This window comes from Ceratotherium simum, chromosome 26, assembly GCF_057802395.1.
Source record: "Ceratotherium simum simum isolate JZ-2026a chromosome 26, ASM5780239v1, whole genome shotgun sequence".
Classification (NCBI taxonomy): Eukaryota; Metazoa; Chordata; class Mammalia; order Perissodactyla; family Rhinocerotidae; genus Ceratotherium; species Ceratotherium simum.
The window spans coordinates 24,681,053-24,697,241 of NC_141925.1; the positions used below are offsets into that span (position 1 = coordinate 24,681,053).

At 49.5% G+C, this 16,189-nt stretch overlaps 1 protein-coding gene across 1 annotated transcript; it reads right to left on the minus strand.

Annotated features, from left to right (window-relative positions):
• Window positions 1-483: 483 nt before the first annotated feature.
• Window positions 484-15,686, minus strand: KIF22 (kinesin family member 22). Its single transcript, XM_087417301.1, has 14 exons — window positions 15,601-15,686; window positions 8,832-9,027; window positions 7,040-7,167; window positions 6,796-6,950; window positions 6,360-6,569; window positions 6,048-6,278; window positions 5,757-5,910; window positions 5,510-5,645; window positions 3,229-3,397; window positions 2,540-2,708; window positions 1,839-1,906; window positions 859-1,071; window positions 699-758; window positions 484-616 (listed from the first exon to the last, which is right to left on the minus strand). Exons 1-14 carry the CDS (start codon window positions 15,656-15,658, stop codon window positions 569-571), a joined length of 1,995 nt encoding a protein of 664 aa, XP_087273427.1. The 5' UTR covers window positions 15,659-15,686; the 3' UTR covers window positions 484-568.
• Between the last annotated feature and the right edge of the window lie 503 nt (window positions 15,687-16,189).

Genomic DNA, 16,189 nt, shown 5'->3' on the forward strand with positions numbered 1-16,189 from the left:
ACCCAGCAGCCCGAGTCGCCCCAAGCGCGAGACCCCTGAGACGACCGCTGATTGGCTGACGATGGCGCAGGTGGTGGGCGCGCGGGAGACAGGGCGGCTTCTCTCTTCCCCCCCTTCAAAGATTCCACCCCCCTCCTCCCTCCGCCAGCGGCCGTTATTTCGCGCGCACGCGCACAAAACCGCTGTCGTTGCTGAGCGGGAGAATAGGGGAGCGCGCGCTGGGGGTATGGATGGGGCGGGGCTAAACCCTAAGCGCGCGCCCGCCTAACGGTCGTCGTCCTCGCGCTTTCGTGTTGGCTTTTTGTTTCCTTTCGGCCACCGTCCTCACCCCCCACCCCCAGCGGGTTATTTACAGTCCTGCTCTGCTTCATGTTTTCTCAAAGATGGCGCCCAAAGAAGTTAGCCGGCGGTGTTAGAGGTGGTCCATCCAAGGGCAATTATACCTCCAGCCCTGCCCCCGCAGTCCCAAAAATCAGACTGAAGCACTGGAGTAAAAACTGTATTTACACGACAAGCGGTTATACAAGGATTTAAAAAAAAAAAAAAAGGCGAGGAGCGGAGCCAGCAGTCAGGAGGGGCCGCAGCGCTGGCCGGCGGCGAGACCCAGGATGTTCGCCTGCAACACAAGAGGGAAGGGAGAGCAGCGTTACAGCCGGGCGGGCACAGGCAGGGGGCGGCGGGGGGAAGCCCGAGCTCACCTTCAGGAAGGACTCCATCTGTTTCCCGGACATGCCCTCCACGCGTCCAAGGTCCTCCACCTGGCAGGACAGCAGCGATGGAGAAGGGTCTAGGGCGTGCCAGGCTCTCCCTCCCCCCAGTGCCAACTCCATTCCAGGGCTGCCCTCCTGGGGCGGTTACCTGGCTGAAGGGGCCGTGGAGCTCTCTCCAGCCCACGATGAGCTGGGCCTTCTTTTGGCCAATGCGCTGCAGGCTGCGCAGATCCCGGGCTGAGCCTTCGTTCAGCAGATCTAAGATTTTTTGGCGCCCGTGGGCCAGTAGTTCTGGGCTGATCTGTAGCTCCCAGCAGTCTTCAGCCTTCTCCTCCGGCTCCGAGGCATCCAGGGACTCCAGCTATGAGGCAGGGCGAGGTGAGTGACAGAAACAGCAAGTTTGCTGTTCTGCCCGTGGCAGCAAACTGCTTTGGACTCCTCTGCCAAGGATAGGAGCCGAACTGCAGCTACCTCACGCCCTCCCCAGCCTCTCTCTCCGTCCTGTCAAGTGTCTGTCCAAACACCCTCCCCTCTGGTCACTCTCCGGGCTCTCATTTTATCCGACTTGTGATAGAGTGGCAGTAGAGTTGCTGTGAGGATCAAATGAATTAATGAATGTAAAGCACATAACAAGCTCTTAAATCTGGTCCCTCATCTCTAAAAAGGAAAGAATATGCTTTCAACCCTAGAAAAGCACACAGAAGGTACTCAATAAATGACACCTCCCTACCCCACCCCCCCCATGTCATCTCAGGTTTTAGGTAGTTCTTATAGTGTTGTTCCATTTCTTGAGTGCTTAGGTCATGTTTCCGGAAGTGGGCTCTTAAGTTTGTAGAGGGCAGGGCCCAGGCTACACACTATACCTAGTAAGTAGCTACTGACTGAGGGTGAGAGCCATCAGGAAGAAAGTCAAGTACTCTGCTCGGTACATTCATATTACTGCACTGCATCCTAAATGCCCTGTGAGGCACCTCTGCATTCAGAGGGTAAGCACCTTGGAAGAACTGTAAATAGCTGGTAAGTGTTCTGACAGGTTCGGTAACTCCATGGCCAGGGCTCTTCCCTCTAGAGCTCACTACCCCTTACTTCTAGGCTCTAGGTGTAGCTTAAGCCTCCAGGTACTCTTACCTTTCTCTTCCGGCCTTTCTTTTTCAGGATATGGATCTCAGCATTTGGGGATGCTGCCTGCTCCTGAACTGAAAGCAACAATTGTGGAGTCACCCTCCCTGATAGCCACTTGGTTCTTTTTTTTTTTTTTTAACCAAGATTGGCCCTGAGCTAACATCTGTTGCCAATCTTTTTTTTTTTTTTCTCCCCAAAGCCCCAGTACATAGTTGTATGTCCTAGTTGTATGTTCTTCTAGTTCTTCTTTGTGGGAGACCGCCTCAGCATGGCTTGATGAGCCATGTGCAGGTCTGTGCCCAGGATCCGAACCGGCGAACCCTGGGCTGCAGAGGCAGAGCACGCAAACTTAACCACTACGCCACCAGGCTGGCCCCCTAGTTCTCCCATTTCTGATTCCCGTTTCCCTCCACCCTGAGTTAACCTCTTCTTTTGTTGTGTTTCCACATGACCTTTCTTATACCTGTATTTGAAAGTAATCTCGGTTGGTCTTGCATGGTAATCAATCATGCACTTGTCAGTCTACTCCACTGTACTAAATGTCTTAGAGCAGAACACCCAGCTGTATTTCAGATCCTCTTCATCCCTCCTTGGGGCTGGCATATGGTGGAAGGACATGAGTAACATGAGGACAGCTGCTCCTAACACCTCCTCCCTTCTGAGATCTCAGTTATCTGGGCCCTCCTGGCCCCCAGAGCCAAACTTACTCAGTTGTAGGGGCATCACCACAGCCTTTTTGAGGGGCTTAGGCACCGTGACTGTACGGCGGCCAAGGGGTCGATGCGTTATGGGAGAGCAATTCTCTTTCTCCTTTGGGTCCGTAGCCTCCTGGGCCAGCACCTTGGCTTCCAGTTCTTTTTGCTTCATCTTAAGCCTCTGTTGGAAAGGATCAGGAAGAGATGTGACCCAGAACCAACTCGAGGGCAGCTTGAAGGACAGTGAATTAGGAAATTGAGTGTGCAGGGCTCTGAGGCCCTAGAGGGCAGGGTGAGGACCAATGGGAGAAGCTACCAGGAGACAGTTGGAGCCCAATATAGTTAAGGGCTTTCTAATGATCAGGACTGCCCAGAGGTGGAATAAGCCACTTTGTGAAACACTGAAGGGAAGGACTGTTCAAGCAGAGTCCTACTTTAATTTGAGCTGTGTTTCAGGAAATGGCAATGTCTTACATTTGTTCCTTTTACCTAGAATTTTTCTTCTCACATCTGATCTCAATTATTTTTCAAAGTTCAGCCACATTAGGGACATTCAAGCAGGAGCTGGAGAACTGAGGGATTCTGGTGTGGGGTGAAAACTGGATCTGATCCAGCCTTTCAGTATCCTTCCCTATCTGAAGATTCTCAGATTGCTTCTCAAGTCCAGTAGGAATCCCAGCCCCCACCTCCCCAAGACTTACCTCAATCTCCAAATTCTTCTCCTCCACTGTCTTCATGAGCACCATCCGCTCTCGCCTTGGGGTGCTCAGCAGAGGGGTCCCCTGGCTCCCCTGGGAGCCCAGCAGCCGGTCCAAGCTTAGGAGGCGCTCCAGCATGGCCGGGTCCATGCTACTTAGCTTCTGTAGGGGGCTAAGCAGACAAAGAGGTTACTCTCTACCTACCTCTTCTCTCATCAACCCCTCCAGCAGCAGGATTCCCCTTATCATGCCTTAACATGGTGTTTTCTGTTTCCAGAACCCTAGTGTTAACTTGCTGGGCAACCATGAGCAAGTTATCCAGACTCTCTGGGTGCAGTGTCTTCATCAGGTGAATGGGGATCGAGTGCTACCTGCCCAACTAACCTCTCAGGGATGCCAGGAGATCAGATGAGAACAGCATTTAATCAACACCTGTGTTCCAGGTATTCAGAATCTAAGACAGTGCCCTGCCCTGGACGTACTTACTGTAACAAAGTAAGAGACCATGATAAGGTGACAGCAAGGGTTTTGTGTCTGTCCATTTGGAGGAGCAGTTGGGGAAAGGTTCACAGAGGTGGTCACCTTCAGTAGGGTTTTGAAAGCCACTGAAGACCTCAAATGCCAAGCCTTTCTCCTGTGGGCAGCAGCAAAGGCCTATGCAAGCAGAGTCCTGACTTAATCTGAGCATGACGATGCCTAACATTTGCTCCTTCTGTCTGGAATTTTCTCTCTCACATCTGATCTCAATTATCATTCAAAGTCCGTTTGATGCCACCTTTCCCATGATGCCCAGCTTGACTGTGTTATCTTCTTTCCTACACTGTGAACTAGCTCCTCAAGGACAGAGACTGCCCTGTTCTTTGTGTGTAAGTACCTAGGAAGAGCAGGATCAGAAAATATGGGTGAAGACTAGAAGTCATTTCTTCCTTCCTGGCTCTCATAGAGCAAAAAGCTCCTCCTTCCTTATTACACTCTCTACTATCTTACCTTGCATCATATACTGATATTCCTGTAGGAAATATCCCCTCCTGAAACATGAGACCCCTGACGTCAGGGTCTGACTAGGTCTGATGTGCCCCATCTCTGAGCTCACCCAGGGTGCCTTTCAGGCAGAAACCTTGCCTGTTCACATGTAATACAGATGTGCGGCTGTGTACGTTTCTCTGAGTTTGTGCACTTAGGAGAGGGGACTGCTGACAAGTGGCTTGAGAAGGACAAAATTGAGAGATGAGGTTCTGAGTGAGCAAGTTTTTTTTTTTTTGTTTTTTTGCTGAGGAAGATTAGCCCTGAGCTAACATCCGGTCCAATCTTGCTCTATTTTTTTGTATGTAGAACACTGCCACAGCATGGCTGGTGAGTGGAGTAGTTCCGCACCAGGGATCTGAACCCATGAACCCGGGCCGCCAAAGCAGAGCACGCAGAACTTGAACCACTCAGCCACTGAGCCGGGCCTGAGCAAGCACTTTTTCATGTATGCCATCCTTCCTCAACTACAATATCCCCCTGGGGCAGAATGTGCACTAATCCTTGGCCTCCTCAGGTCACCTCTGTTCAGCAGTCTTAGGACTTATACAGTTCAGAGAGGCTTTATTTGGTCTCGGGGTAGAAACAGGGCAAAGTTAAAACTGCAGCTGGCTCCTTAGAAAGTCATGGTTAGACACAGAAAGCAGGACCACTAAACAGGAGTGACCTGAGGATTAGTACATCCTGGGCCATGAGGTGGGGCTATCAGAGCTGGGGAGGCAGGCCACACACACAGAAGGGACTTAGTTTAGAGAGTCTTGGTTTGGACTGAGGGTAGAAGCAGGGCAAAGTTAGGACAGCAACCGGCTCCTTGGAGAGTCATGGAGAGGTTGGACTCTAACGCAGGCTGAGAGGTCTCAGCAAACCATCTCTTCATCTCTTGTCTCCTTTGCTTTTCTTTTATCCTCTGGACCTGAAAGACCTGATCCAGATTACTCCTTGAGCCAGAAGCAAAAGTGCTCATCCTTGAAACAGCTGCCCCAAAATGTAAGGTTTTGCTGACTGCCTAACGAGGTTGGAACATGGAAAGGGAGGGGACGAGGAGCTCTAGGTGGCCTCCTTAGATCCCCAGGCAGTGACACCGAGGACAGAAATTGATCTTAGCACTTCAGTAAATTCAAGAGAGTAGGATTTTGGGTGAATGGGAGAGGAACAAGTCAGCAGCTCAAGGATCTTACAGGCTAGACCCACTGGTGCTCTGCACCCAATCCAGACACAACAGGAAAGGAAATATGCCCAAGGCCCCTCCCCCTCTGCTCACCTGAGTTTCTGGGAGGCAGAGGCTGGAGCTGCTGAGGGCTCAGGACTTCCAGTCTCTTCTTCCTCAGGGCCTCGGGCTCTCTTTGCCTCTGCTGGGCCTAGCAGTTCTTTCTGAGACAGTTTAACAGGTGCCAAGACTAGGGGAAGAAGGTGGGGTGGTCAGCCTCTGTGCTGATGCTTGGTGGATTCAGCAAACTCCTCAGTTGTCCAGACCTGGCCTTTCCACTCCTGCCAACCCCAGTCCTCACCATGAAGCTGCAGACTTTCATTAGTAAAAGGCCGGTTGATCACCTCCTTGGACCTGGCAGCAAAGTTGAGTGCAGAGACTGTGTCTAGGTAGAAGCATCTCTCGGGGGCAATGTTGGCAATGAGGATGCTGTGGGCTGAGCCACCCAGAGAGTCCTAAGGGATGGGAATTGGGCAGGGTGGGTGGGTCAGAAGCACCGCCTTCCCATTACTTGATTGCTGTTCCCCAACCCCCCAGCAGGCCTGAGAACCTCCTTCTCCAGCTCCTTTTGCCCTGAGATGGGTGGCCTGACCTGCAACAGGCGAGTGAGCTTGCTGTCCCGGTAAGGCACACGAGGAAGACCCTGGTTCAGCGCATCTACCACTTTGCCTAGTACAAAGAGGGAGGTGTTGATGGCTCCACTCTCCTTCAGCCGCAGGCCCTTGTTGCCTGTGCGCCGGTTGTCCTCTGAGCCAGCCAAGTCAATCAGGTAGAGTTTCCCCTCCCGCTGGCGAAATGGGGCCAAACGTTCCCGCTGATCCACCTGGGGGTAAGAGCAAGGGCCCCAGGCTTAGCTCAGGCTGTAGGGGCTTCTGAGGTCCTCACCCCTGTCAGTGGGCCTCACCTTAACCAGGAGCACAGCATGACTGCGAGAGGAGCGCTGGTTGAGCCGGGTGGCTCCTACCGTCCGATTTTGACTGGCTGGCAGGAAGTGCTGCTCAAAATCAGTAAAGCTAGTGATAGGCTTCTGTGTGAGGCCTGGAATCAGGATGTTTCCTCGACAGTCTTCTCGGATCACCAGGTCTCCTGATGTAGGATCCAAGAGATCTAATACCTGTTTGAGCAGTGAGAGGTAGGGCCAATTCTCCAGACACAGGCTGCTTACTTCTTGGGGATCAGTCTCCTTTTCTCTCTTGGATTCTCACAAGTTGTACCGTCTGCTACCCCAACCTCTGTCTTTCCACGTCTTACCTCCTCGCTAGAGCAGAGCTTCATGTTTTAGAACTGGGTCTTATTTTGACCCTTTGTCTCTTCCCTCCCCAACCAGAGCAGGGCCTCACCTTTTCCTGGTAGATCTCTAAGTAGGACATAGTGACAGAGAGGGTCCATGGCCGGCCCTCAGCACCCTCCTCCCTTGTGAGCTGTAGGAGGTCCATGAGAGCCCGGGGAATCACTCCAGGTTGCTCTGGGCTGCCAAGCATTGTGTGTGTCTTCCCTGGGGAAGAGTGGAGAGAGCTGTGAGATTTTCCTCCCCACGCCCTAGCCCTTTCTGACCCATAGCTGTTCCCTATCTGGCTCCCTCACCTGCCCCTGTGGGCCCATAGGCAAGCACACTGGCATTCTGCCCTTCCAGCAAGTGCCTTAGGATGGGCTGCACAGATCCTGCATAGATGTCCTGCTGAGAGCTCCTCTCCCCATAGAAGGCATCAAACCTGCGAGCAGGAAGAAAGGAGGAAATTAGTGGAGGGTTCCATTCTCACCTAGACCTAGAGGATAACACTGGGCTCGGATTTAAAAGAGTCTCTATCCCTTTTCTTGCACAAAGACCTCAGAAAGCACCCACTGAACACCATCCATCCCAGCCCCTGTACTGGTGTTAGGAATATGGAGATGAATCTGATGTCCCTGCTTTTGGGAGTTCTGCAGTCTAGTGGGTTAGATAGATACTCATACTTGGCTGTGATTCAGGAAATGAAGAGGAGAACACACTAGAAAGAGTAACTGATTCTGCTTGAGGAAGGAGGATTTTGCCCAAGAGAGAAGAGAGAGATGTTCTAACTATCAAAAATAGCACACAGACAAGACATGGTGTAAAAGGGCAGAGCTTCCCAATCTTTTTCACATCACAGTATATACAGAAAGTAGTATTTGTACACCATAATGGAGTCAATAGAGGATGCTGCTTATGACTAGAGACTCAACACACCTGTAGTCCATTCACACTGCACTCTGGTGGAGAAGCTGAGGCCATAGCAGGGATTAGTGTGAGTATAGCATATGTTGGGGGTATGAGGCTGGAAAGAAATGGAAGCCAAATTGTCAAGGGCCTAGAATGGGGTTGGCAAACTTTTTCTGTAAAGAGCCAGACAGTAAATATTTTAGGCTTTGTGGGCCATATGGTTCCTTTCACAACTACTCAACTCCGCCATTGTAGTCAGAAAGCAGCCATAGACAATCTATAAGTAAACGAGTGTGGTTGTGTTCCAATAAAGCTTTATTTACAAAAAGACTCCTGGTCAGATTTGACCCGCAGTCTATAGTTTGCCACCCCCTGGCCTAGAATGACAGGCAAGGAGTCTGAACTTTAAATCTCCAATGGGATCTGTTTTTTTGTGAGGAAGATCAGCCCTGAGCTAACATCCATGCCAATCCTCCTCTTTTTGCTGAGGAAGACTGGCCCTGAGCTAACATCTATTGCTGATCCTCTTCCTTTTTTTTCCCCCTTTTTCTCCCCAAAGCCCCACTAGATAGTTGTATGTCATAGTTGCACATCCTTCTAGTTGCTGTATGTGGGGCGCCGCCTCAGCATGGCCGGAGAAGCAGTGCGTCAGTGCGTGCCAGGGATCCGAACCCCAGGCCGCCAGTAGCGGAGTGCACACACTTAACCGCTAAGCCACAGGGCCGGCCCCCTCCAATGGGATCTTAAAGTAGCTGCCCTTGGGAGTTCTGTCCTCATATCTGAGTGGTCTTCTCTGACACCACCCAGCTGCAGCCTAGGTTGGCTGGCTGGTCTATGTTCCCCCAACCCTTCCCATATGTCCCCCAGACCCTAGTCGGAGATCTCCTACTCACCTTTGCTGCTCCTTCCCCTCTTTGTGCCTATTCCCCCCATAAGACTGTGAACAGTAGTAATGTGTCTGATTTAACCTCCAGTCTTTCCCCACAGTATCCTACAGAGGACCCATCACAGTGGGCACCCGTAAACATTTCCTAAAGGAACAAATGAAGGTGTGGAGAAGAAAGCTATGCTAAGGAAGCAGCAAGGATCCTGAGGAGGCAGATATGAGAAACTATCTGGGCAACTGATAATGTGAGCAGGCCTAAGCAATCCCTAATTTGAGAGGGATAGGAGGGAAGAGTGGCCAGTGAACCTTACTGGTATTTAAGAGTCTCCTGGTGGTTCCTCCAGTTGGCAATCTCTAGAGAACAGCTGTCCAGGCCCCGTACACAGGGGGTATCATTTGCTCCAGCTGTTCCATCCACAAATGGCCGCAGTCGCACAGCCACCCTTACTCGAGCTGGAGGCGGGCGCCGGCCAGCTCCCACCTTGCTTAGCCGACAGCGACCAGCTCCTGGAGGAGAGAAGATAAGTTTTAGGCATGAAGTATGGTGGAAGCACAGAGGAAGCAGGGATCAGCTTTGCTGAGAGATGGGGGTAGGAGTCTTAGAGGAGGAGCTACTTGATATAGCTGAGCTCTGAAGGATGAATAGGAGCTTGCCAAGCATTCCAGGCAGAAGGAATGGCATGTGCAAAAGCATGGAGGTGTGAAAGCATGGCCTCCCTGGAGAACTAGTGAAGCAGGACTGTGTATGTGTTCCATCAGTGAGGGCGAGCAGAGAAGGAAAAGATGGAACAAAAAGATGAATCAAATATATGGTCTCACAAGGGGTACAGTGGGGGGCTGGAGGAGAGAGATTATATACAGGTCAGGGACTGTAAACCCTATCATGTACTTCGCAAATATTAACATTTATTAAGCACTGACTACATGCCAGGCACACTTGAATCTTTATGGTGTCCCTGAGACGTAGGTTCTGTTAGTCCTTTTTTACAAAATGAAGACACTCATAGAGGTGCAGCAGCTCTTCTGAGCACCAGGGTATTTTATACCTGGGACCATGTGGCCATTACTTTATCTTGTATCATAGTCTACATTTTGTCTTTTTGCTCTTCAAAGGAGGAATAAGCAGAGCCTAAAAACAAAACAAAACCCCAGCATCTTATAGACTAGAGACCTCCATAACCTTCACAGAGGGGCGGGGAAGAAGGTGTGGAGGCTGGGGTCCTGGGGATATCATTGGGAGGGCCAGGGGCCACAGCTCATTTTGAGGAAGCTCTTTCCACCCTGGCTGTACTGCGGGTGTCCCCAAGCTTGGCTTCAATTCTTTCTCTGGTCTATAAGAAGGTCCAGTGGGGTGTAGGTTGTAACGTGTACACAAATAACCTGGAAGGTCTTGTTAAAAGGAAGATTGGCATCAGTCCCTGGGGTGATGCCTGAGATTCTGCATTTCTAACAATCTTCCAGACACTTCTGATGGGACACACTTTGAATTGCCAAGGTGTTAGTAGACCAGCACCTCGTAGGGTCATTCTCAAGATTAAGAGTTGACATTTGACCCCACCCAAAACCAGTCAATGAACTGCCTTACTTTTCTGTGTCTCTATTTCTTACCTGGGGTTTACAGTACATACTTACATGTGTATAAACACACACACTAAACTGTTAACAATGGTTTTCTCTTGATGGGGTATTTTGTGGGTTTATATTCTATGTTAACCAGTTCTATACTGTTGTAAGGTTTACATTAAAAAAAAAAAAAAAAAAACAAGGGGCCAGTCCAGTAGTGTAGCAGTTAAATTCACGTGCTCTGCTTGGGCAGCCTGGGGTTCACGGGTTCAGATTCCAGGTGCAGACCTGTGCACCGCTCATTAAGCCATGCTGCGGCAGGGTCCCATATATAAAGTGGAAGAAGACTGGCACAGATGTTAGCTCAGCAACAATCTTCCTCAAGCAGAAAGAGGAGGATTGGCAGCAGATGTTAGCTCAGGGCCAATCTTCCTCACCAAAAAAAACAAAAAAACACAACACTGTGGATGTCCTCGTTTGGCAGGAATAAGGTTGAGAGGCAGCCCCTGTCTTTTTGTCCCAACTCAATTTGCAAAAGGCAGACATGCAATTCTTCTCTCTTATAAGCTTTCTGTTCAGTTTGCTTCTGATAATTAAATCTAAGTCATTTGGGGGAAAAAAAGGTTATGAATTATTTTTATCATCAGAAAACACATTATAAAACTAAAAAAAACGACTATTTTTATGAGGATTGAATGGGCTGAAAAATATCTTATGAGGGTGTTTCTTTATCTTACGTTGGACGATACCATACTGTGGCTCACAGCTAACAGCCAAATTCAAACCTAGATCTCTTCACCTCCCAAAATCTGCCTTTAATGAGGATGCTGTATTACCTCCCTGTTATATACCAACTGGGGAAGTTCTTGGCAGCTGACTCTCCTTCTTTGCTGGTGGTAGCAGCTAGTTGTTGGGAGCCAGAGGACTCATGTAAGTCAAGAGGCTAGTGCATGTGGCCAAGACAAAAAGCTGGACCGACTACCCCTGGAAAGAATCTTACACAGCGTGAGGCATACTCATAAGCAGATGGCCTATTTCAAGAACCGGGCTTCTGTTCCTTCACCTGACACATGAAGCTGATAGCACCATTCCTCACTTTATGGTTTACAAAGCACTTGGACATCTAGTTTTCATTTGATCTTCATGGCAATCCTACAAGTCAGCAGCAAGTGAACAGGAACTTGCAGATGAGAAAACTAAGGTGCCAAGAGGTTCACTGACTTGTCAAAGATGTGTGCAGGAGCCTCTCCCTTGCCTGTCTTTCCCAGGGCTTCTTGTGAGAACAGAGAAAGATGGCAGAAACAGAAGCACCTATGGAAGCTTAGTGATCACTTCAAGGGAAAGGGAAGGTCTGTGGTGACTTAGAAAGAGTGTAGATTCTGGTCAGACAGAGCTGAATTTCAATTCCAGCTCTAACACTAATTAGCTTGTGACCTTGGGCAAGTGACTTAACAACCCTGTGCCCCAGTTTCCTTGTCTATAAAATGGAATGGGGTGGGCCGTGGAAAGGCTTAATGAGGATTAAAAGTAGTAACATGTAAAATGCCATCAAAATAACTAGCACATAGTAGGTAGGTTCATCATTCAAGGTAAGATGGCCTGGGTTCAAATCCCAGCTCTGCCACTTAAAACTAACTAAATAATCTGGAGAAATGATTTTCTATTCCTGTGCCTGAATTTCCACACCTGTAAAATGGGAATAAATAAAAACACCTACCAGTTGGATTGTTAGGGCAGTAAATAAGGTAATTCATGTAAAAGTGCTTAGAACAGCATTGGTACTTGGTAAAAGCTCAGTAAGTGTTTTATTTTATATTCATCCCCCATTTTCCAAACGAGGAAACCTCAGTATAGAGAGGTTAGCTAACTCACCGGTGGTCAACACCTAGCTAGGGACAGAGCTTCAAATGAAGGTCTAACTCCAAAGTTCATTATATGAAGCCCCAGGCCTTCTCAGCCCCTTCATCTTTGTATCTCCATGGGCCTTGGAGTCAGACAAGTTCCACCTTCTAGCTGTGTGATTTTGGGAAGGCTTCTTAACTTCTTCAAGCCTCGATTTCTTTTTATAAAAGTAACAACAGGGGCCTGCCCAGTGGCGCAAGCAGTTAAGTGTGCGTGCTCCGCTGCCGCAGCCTGGGGTTCGCCTGTTTGGATTCTGGGCATGCACCGCCGCACTGCTTGTAGAGCCATGCTGTGGCGGCGTCCCATATAAAGTAGAGGAAGATGGACACGGATTTAGCTCAGGGCCAATCTTCCTCAGCAAAAAGAGGAGGATTGGCATCAGATGTTAGCTCAGTGCTGATATTCCTCACACACACAAAAAAAGGTAACAACAGTATCTACCCTCACAAGATTGTGGAGAGTCAAAGAAATATGTACATACAATGTTTAGCACAGTGCCAGCAGCAAGTGCTCAGTAAATGATAGCTGTTGCTATTGTTATTATTATACTCTTTCTCTTGCTACTCACTCAAGGCAGCTACACACTTCTGCCCTCAACGTTCAGCAGGGTCATGACCTCCTTATGCTAAATCCAGTAGACATGCTCAGTCCCCATCCTATTTGACTTCCCAGCAGTATTCAATATTCTTGATCTGCTTTCCTTTGGGAAATATACTTTTCCCTTGCCACCCACCACTAGCTCTCTGTTCACTCCTTCTCAGTTTCTGCCAGTCTTAAATGTTTTTTCTAGGCTCCTTCTATCCTCTCTCTAGACCAGGATTGCTCAATTTCAACACTATTGACACTTTGGGCTGAATAATTCTTTGTGCCGGGACTGTCCTGTGCATTGTAGGATGGGTAGCACACATTATGTGCTAAACACATGTCAGTAGCATTCTGCACACACACCCCCAACTATTTTAACAACCAAAAATGTCTCCAGACATCACAAATGTCCCCATGGGGAACAAAACTGCCCCTGAGAACCACTACTCTGATTCATTTCATGGGCATGGTCACCTGCTCTCTTGGCTTCAATTACCATCTTAAAGCTGATGACTCCTAATCAACACCTCCACACCAGAGCTCTCTCCTGAAATTCGGATCCACAGCTGCTGCCCTGACATCTTCTCTTACATGGTTCTCAGATACTTCAAACTCCTCCTGTCCTAAACGGAACCCTTCCCCATCTCTCTGCAACCTCATCTTCCTTCTGTGCTCTCTAATGAAAATGAATGGAACCAACCCCAAAAATGTGAGTCTTCCTTCACTCTACCTTCTCTTTCACTTTCCACATCAGTTATTCATTAACATCTGTCAATTCTACCTTTTCAAATGAGTCCACTTCTCTCCATTCCCATTGCACAATCTTTGCCAAGGTCATCATCTCAACAGTCTTCCAACTGGTCTCCCTGCCTCCAGTCTCACTCCCTTCCAATCATTCTCTCTCCACTTCTTTCCTTGTGCTGTAAGCTCTCAGCCATTATGAATTTCCTTCAGTTTCTACAACACACCAAGTTCTCTCACACATTTGCGCCTTTGCACATGCTATTCTCTCTCCCTGGAATATCTTCTTTACCGCACCCACCCCCTAAGTGATTGAGGTAAACACTTACACCTTACTTCCTCTAAAAAACCTTCCCTTGTAAAATCACTGCCCCTCTAGGGCACTGTTAGGTGCACCTATGGCTCTCTTTAGCTCCTCCATCCAAGCACTCATCACACTCCACTGTAACTGCACATTTGTCCGTCTTCTCCATGTGACTATGAACTTAATGAAAACAAGTCTTTCTCTGCTCACCTTTGTATCCCCAATGCCTGGCACACAGCATGCTCTCAAGGAGTATTTGCTGAACAAATTAAGATTTGGTAAATGAACTAACATAAAACATTGGCTTGTTCGTTTCCTGTTTTCATCATAAAAGTGGCTCACTGCCATTATTGCCCCAGAGCTCACAGTCCAGGGGAGGAGGGAAAGAGAGGCACACATAAACAGCTGCTTACACTACATAAAAGCAACTTTCAGGTTGCGCGAGGCTAGCACTTATTTTTTCTAACTCTCTGCCCCCCCACCCCTCCCCCCCGGCCCCCCTCACCCCTCTACTCCCTCACCCCACCCCCATCCCTTCCCAATTTTCATTCAGCTGAATTCTTTTCTCTTTTATTGATTAGGAATTTGAGCCAAAGAGAGCAACTTTAGCCTCTCTATACATCATAAATAAGAAATCACTTGGTGGTCTTTTCGTCCTGCCAAGGCCTGGCAAACTCCTGTCCAACCTTTGAAACCCACCTCAAATATCACTTCCTTAATGAAGTCCTCCAGAATACCCAAGGGTTTACTTCAGATTCTAACTCTTATAGCATATAGATAGATGTATATACATAAGCATACACATCTCTCATTGTTTTTCATATTATATGTTTATATGACTACTGAAACAGACTATAAGCTCCTCTAGAGAAGGCACAGTATTCATTCAAGCATTCTTACGAGATTAACTATGTACCAGACACAGTGGGCCTTGGAAAGATGAGGGGAGGTTATGCTCAGACAGCAGGAAGATCATGTGCTTGAGCATAATGGTTAAGAGCAGAGGCTCTCGAGTCAGACTGCCTGGGTGCAAATTCAGACCCCAATATTTACTAGCTGTGTTAACTTTGAACTAGTTACTTAACACAGCTATGCCTCAGTTTGCTCATCTGTAAAACCGGGACAATAATAGTAACCACCTCATAGCACTGTGTGGAGATTAATTCATCAGCATAAAGTGCTTGCAACTGCGCTCAGCGCCTAGCACGGGCTCAACATGTGTTCGACATTCTACTAAAAGCTTTGTTTCTCCACAGAACCTGACAAACAGTAAAGGACTCAAATAAATTACTATGGTGCCCACCTAATCGCCGACCAAAATTCAGTCTACAGGAAGAGAGCCGAGACATATGTAAACAAATACCAGATTCTGAGCGTCCTCACAGCCTTTCCGGCCCTAACATAGCACTCACTTCCACGGCTAGAGTGAAAGGCAACAGTCCCTTATTTCCCTTTCCTGGGATCTCAGCGCATCCTATGCTGTCGACTCACACCCCGCTGCAGCCCGTCTGAACCCCGGCCTGCCCTCCTACAGCTCCCAGGGACGCCCCCGCACCCCAACACCACTCATACACAGAACCCTTCCCCAAGACGCGCATCCAGCTCCTTTCCTTTTGTCCTTAGGTGAGAACGTTAGCCGCTTTCGCTCGCTTACTCACTTCATCTCCTGAGATGGGGGCATTGTCCCCCCTTTACAGACAGAAACTGAAGCTCACAGAAAAGTGCGCTGGGCTCAAACGAAACCCTAGTGCTGGAACCGGGTCTCAATCCAGGTCTACTGATCCGCGCGGAGAGCAGGAAACAGTGAGAAGGAAAGAGCGAGGAGGGCCGACCAGCTTGTGACTCCCACACTCCCGCCTTCCCTCCCCGCCCCCGCGCCATTCCGGCCTCTCCGGACAACCCGCGGAGTCCGAAGCGGACTCCGACGCATTACCCCACAAGGCTCCAGACTCGGCGCCCCGCCCCGCCAGGCCGGGACCGCGTACCTGAGGTCGCCGCCGCCATCTCGCGTCGCCTCGGCTGCGCCGGGACCCCCGCGTCCATTCCACTCCCTCTTTTGACCCGCCTCTCCTATTCGAATTTCCCGGTGCCCCGCCCCCTCCCCTAGGCTCCACCAATCACGGCTCCTCGCCGCCGGAAGCCCCTTCTTGTGGCCGCAACTATCCCGCCCTCTAGGGCTCGCCTCCCGGTGCTGCAAGAAAAAGTTTCCCCTGGTGGAGGACGCATGCGCGCACCCTGGCAGCCCAGCCGTTGATGTCCGGGAGCGCGCTCCGGCACAAGCTCGGGCGCCCCGGGCGTTGGTGACAGCGGCGGTCAGGAGGATTGCTGAGCGCCCGCCCCCGCCAGATTTCCTTTTCACCTCACTTCTTCCCCTCAGATAACTCCGAATTTTGGTTGGAATCAAGCAGACAGTGATCAAAGGCACTTAATTAATTTATCCAAAAATTTCCCTGGACTGAATACAAATTTTGCTATTTTAGTGGCAGAAGAGCCTGCCCTGGTGCTCTAGTGGTTAAGATTCAGCGCTCTCACCGCCATGGCCCCGGGTGCATTTCTGGTCAGGGAACCACACCA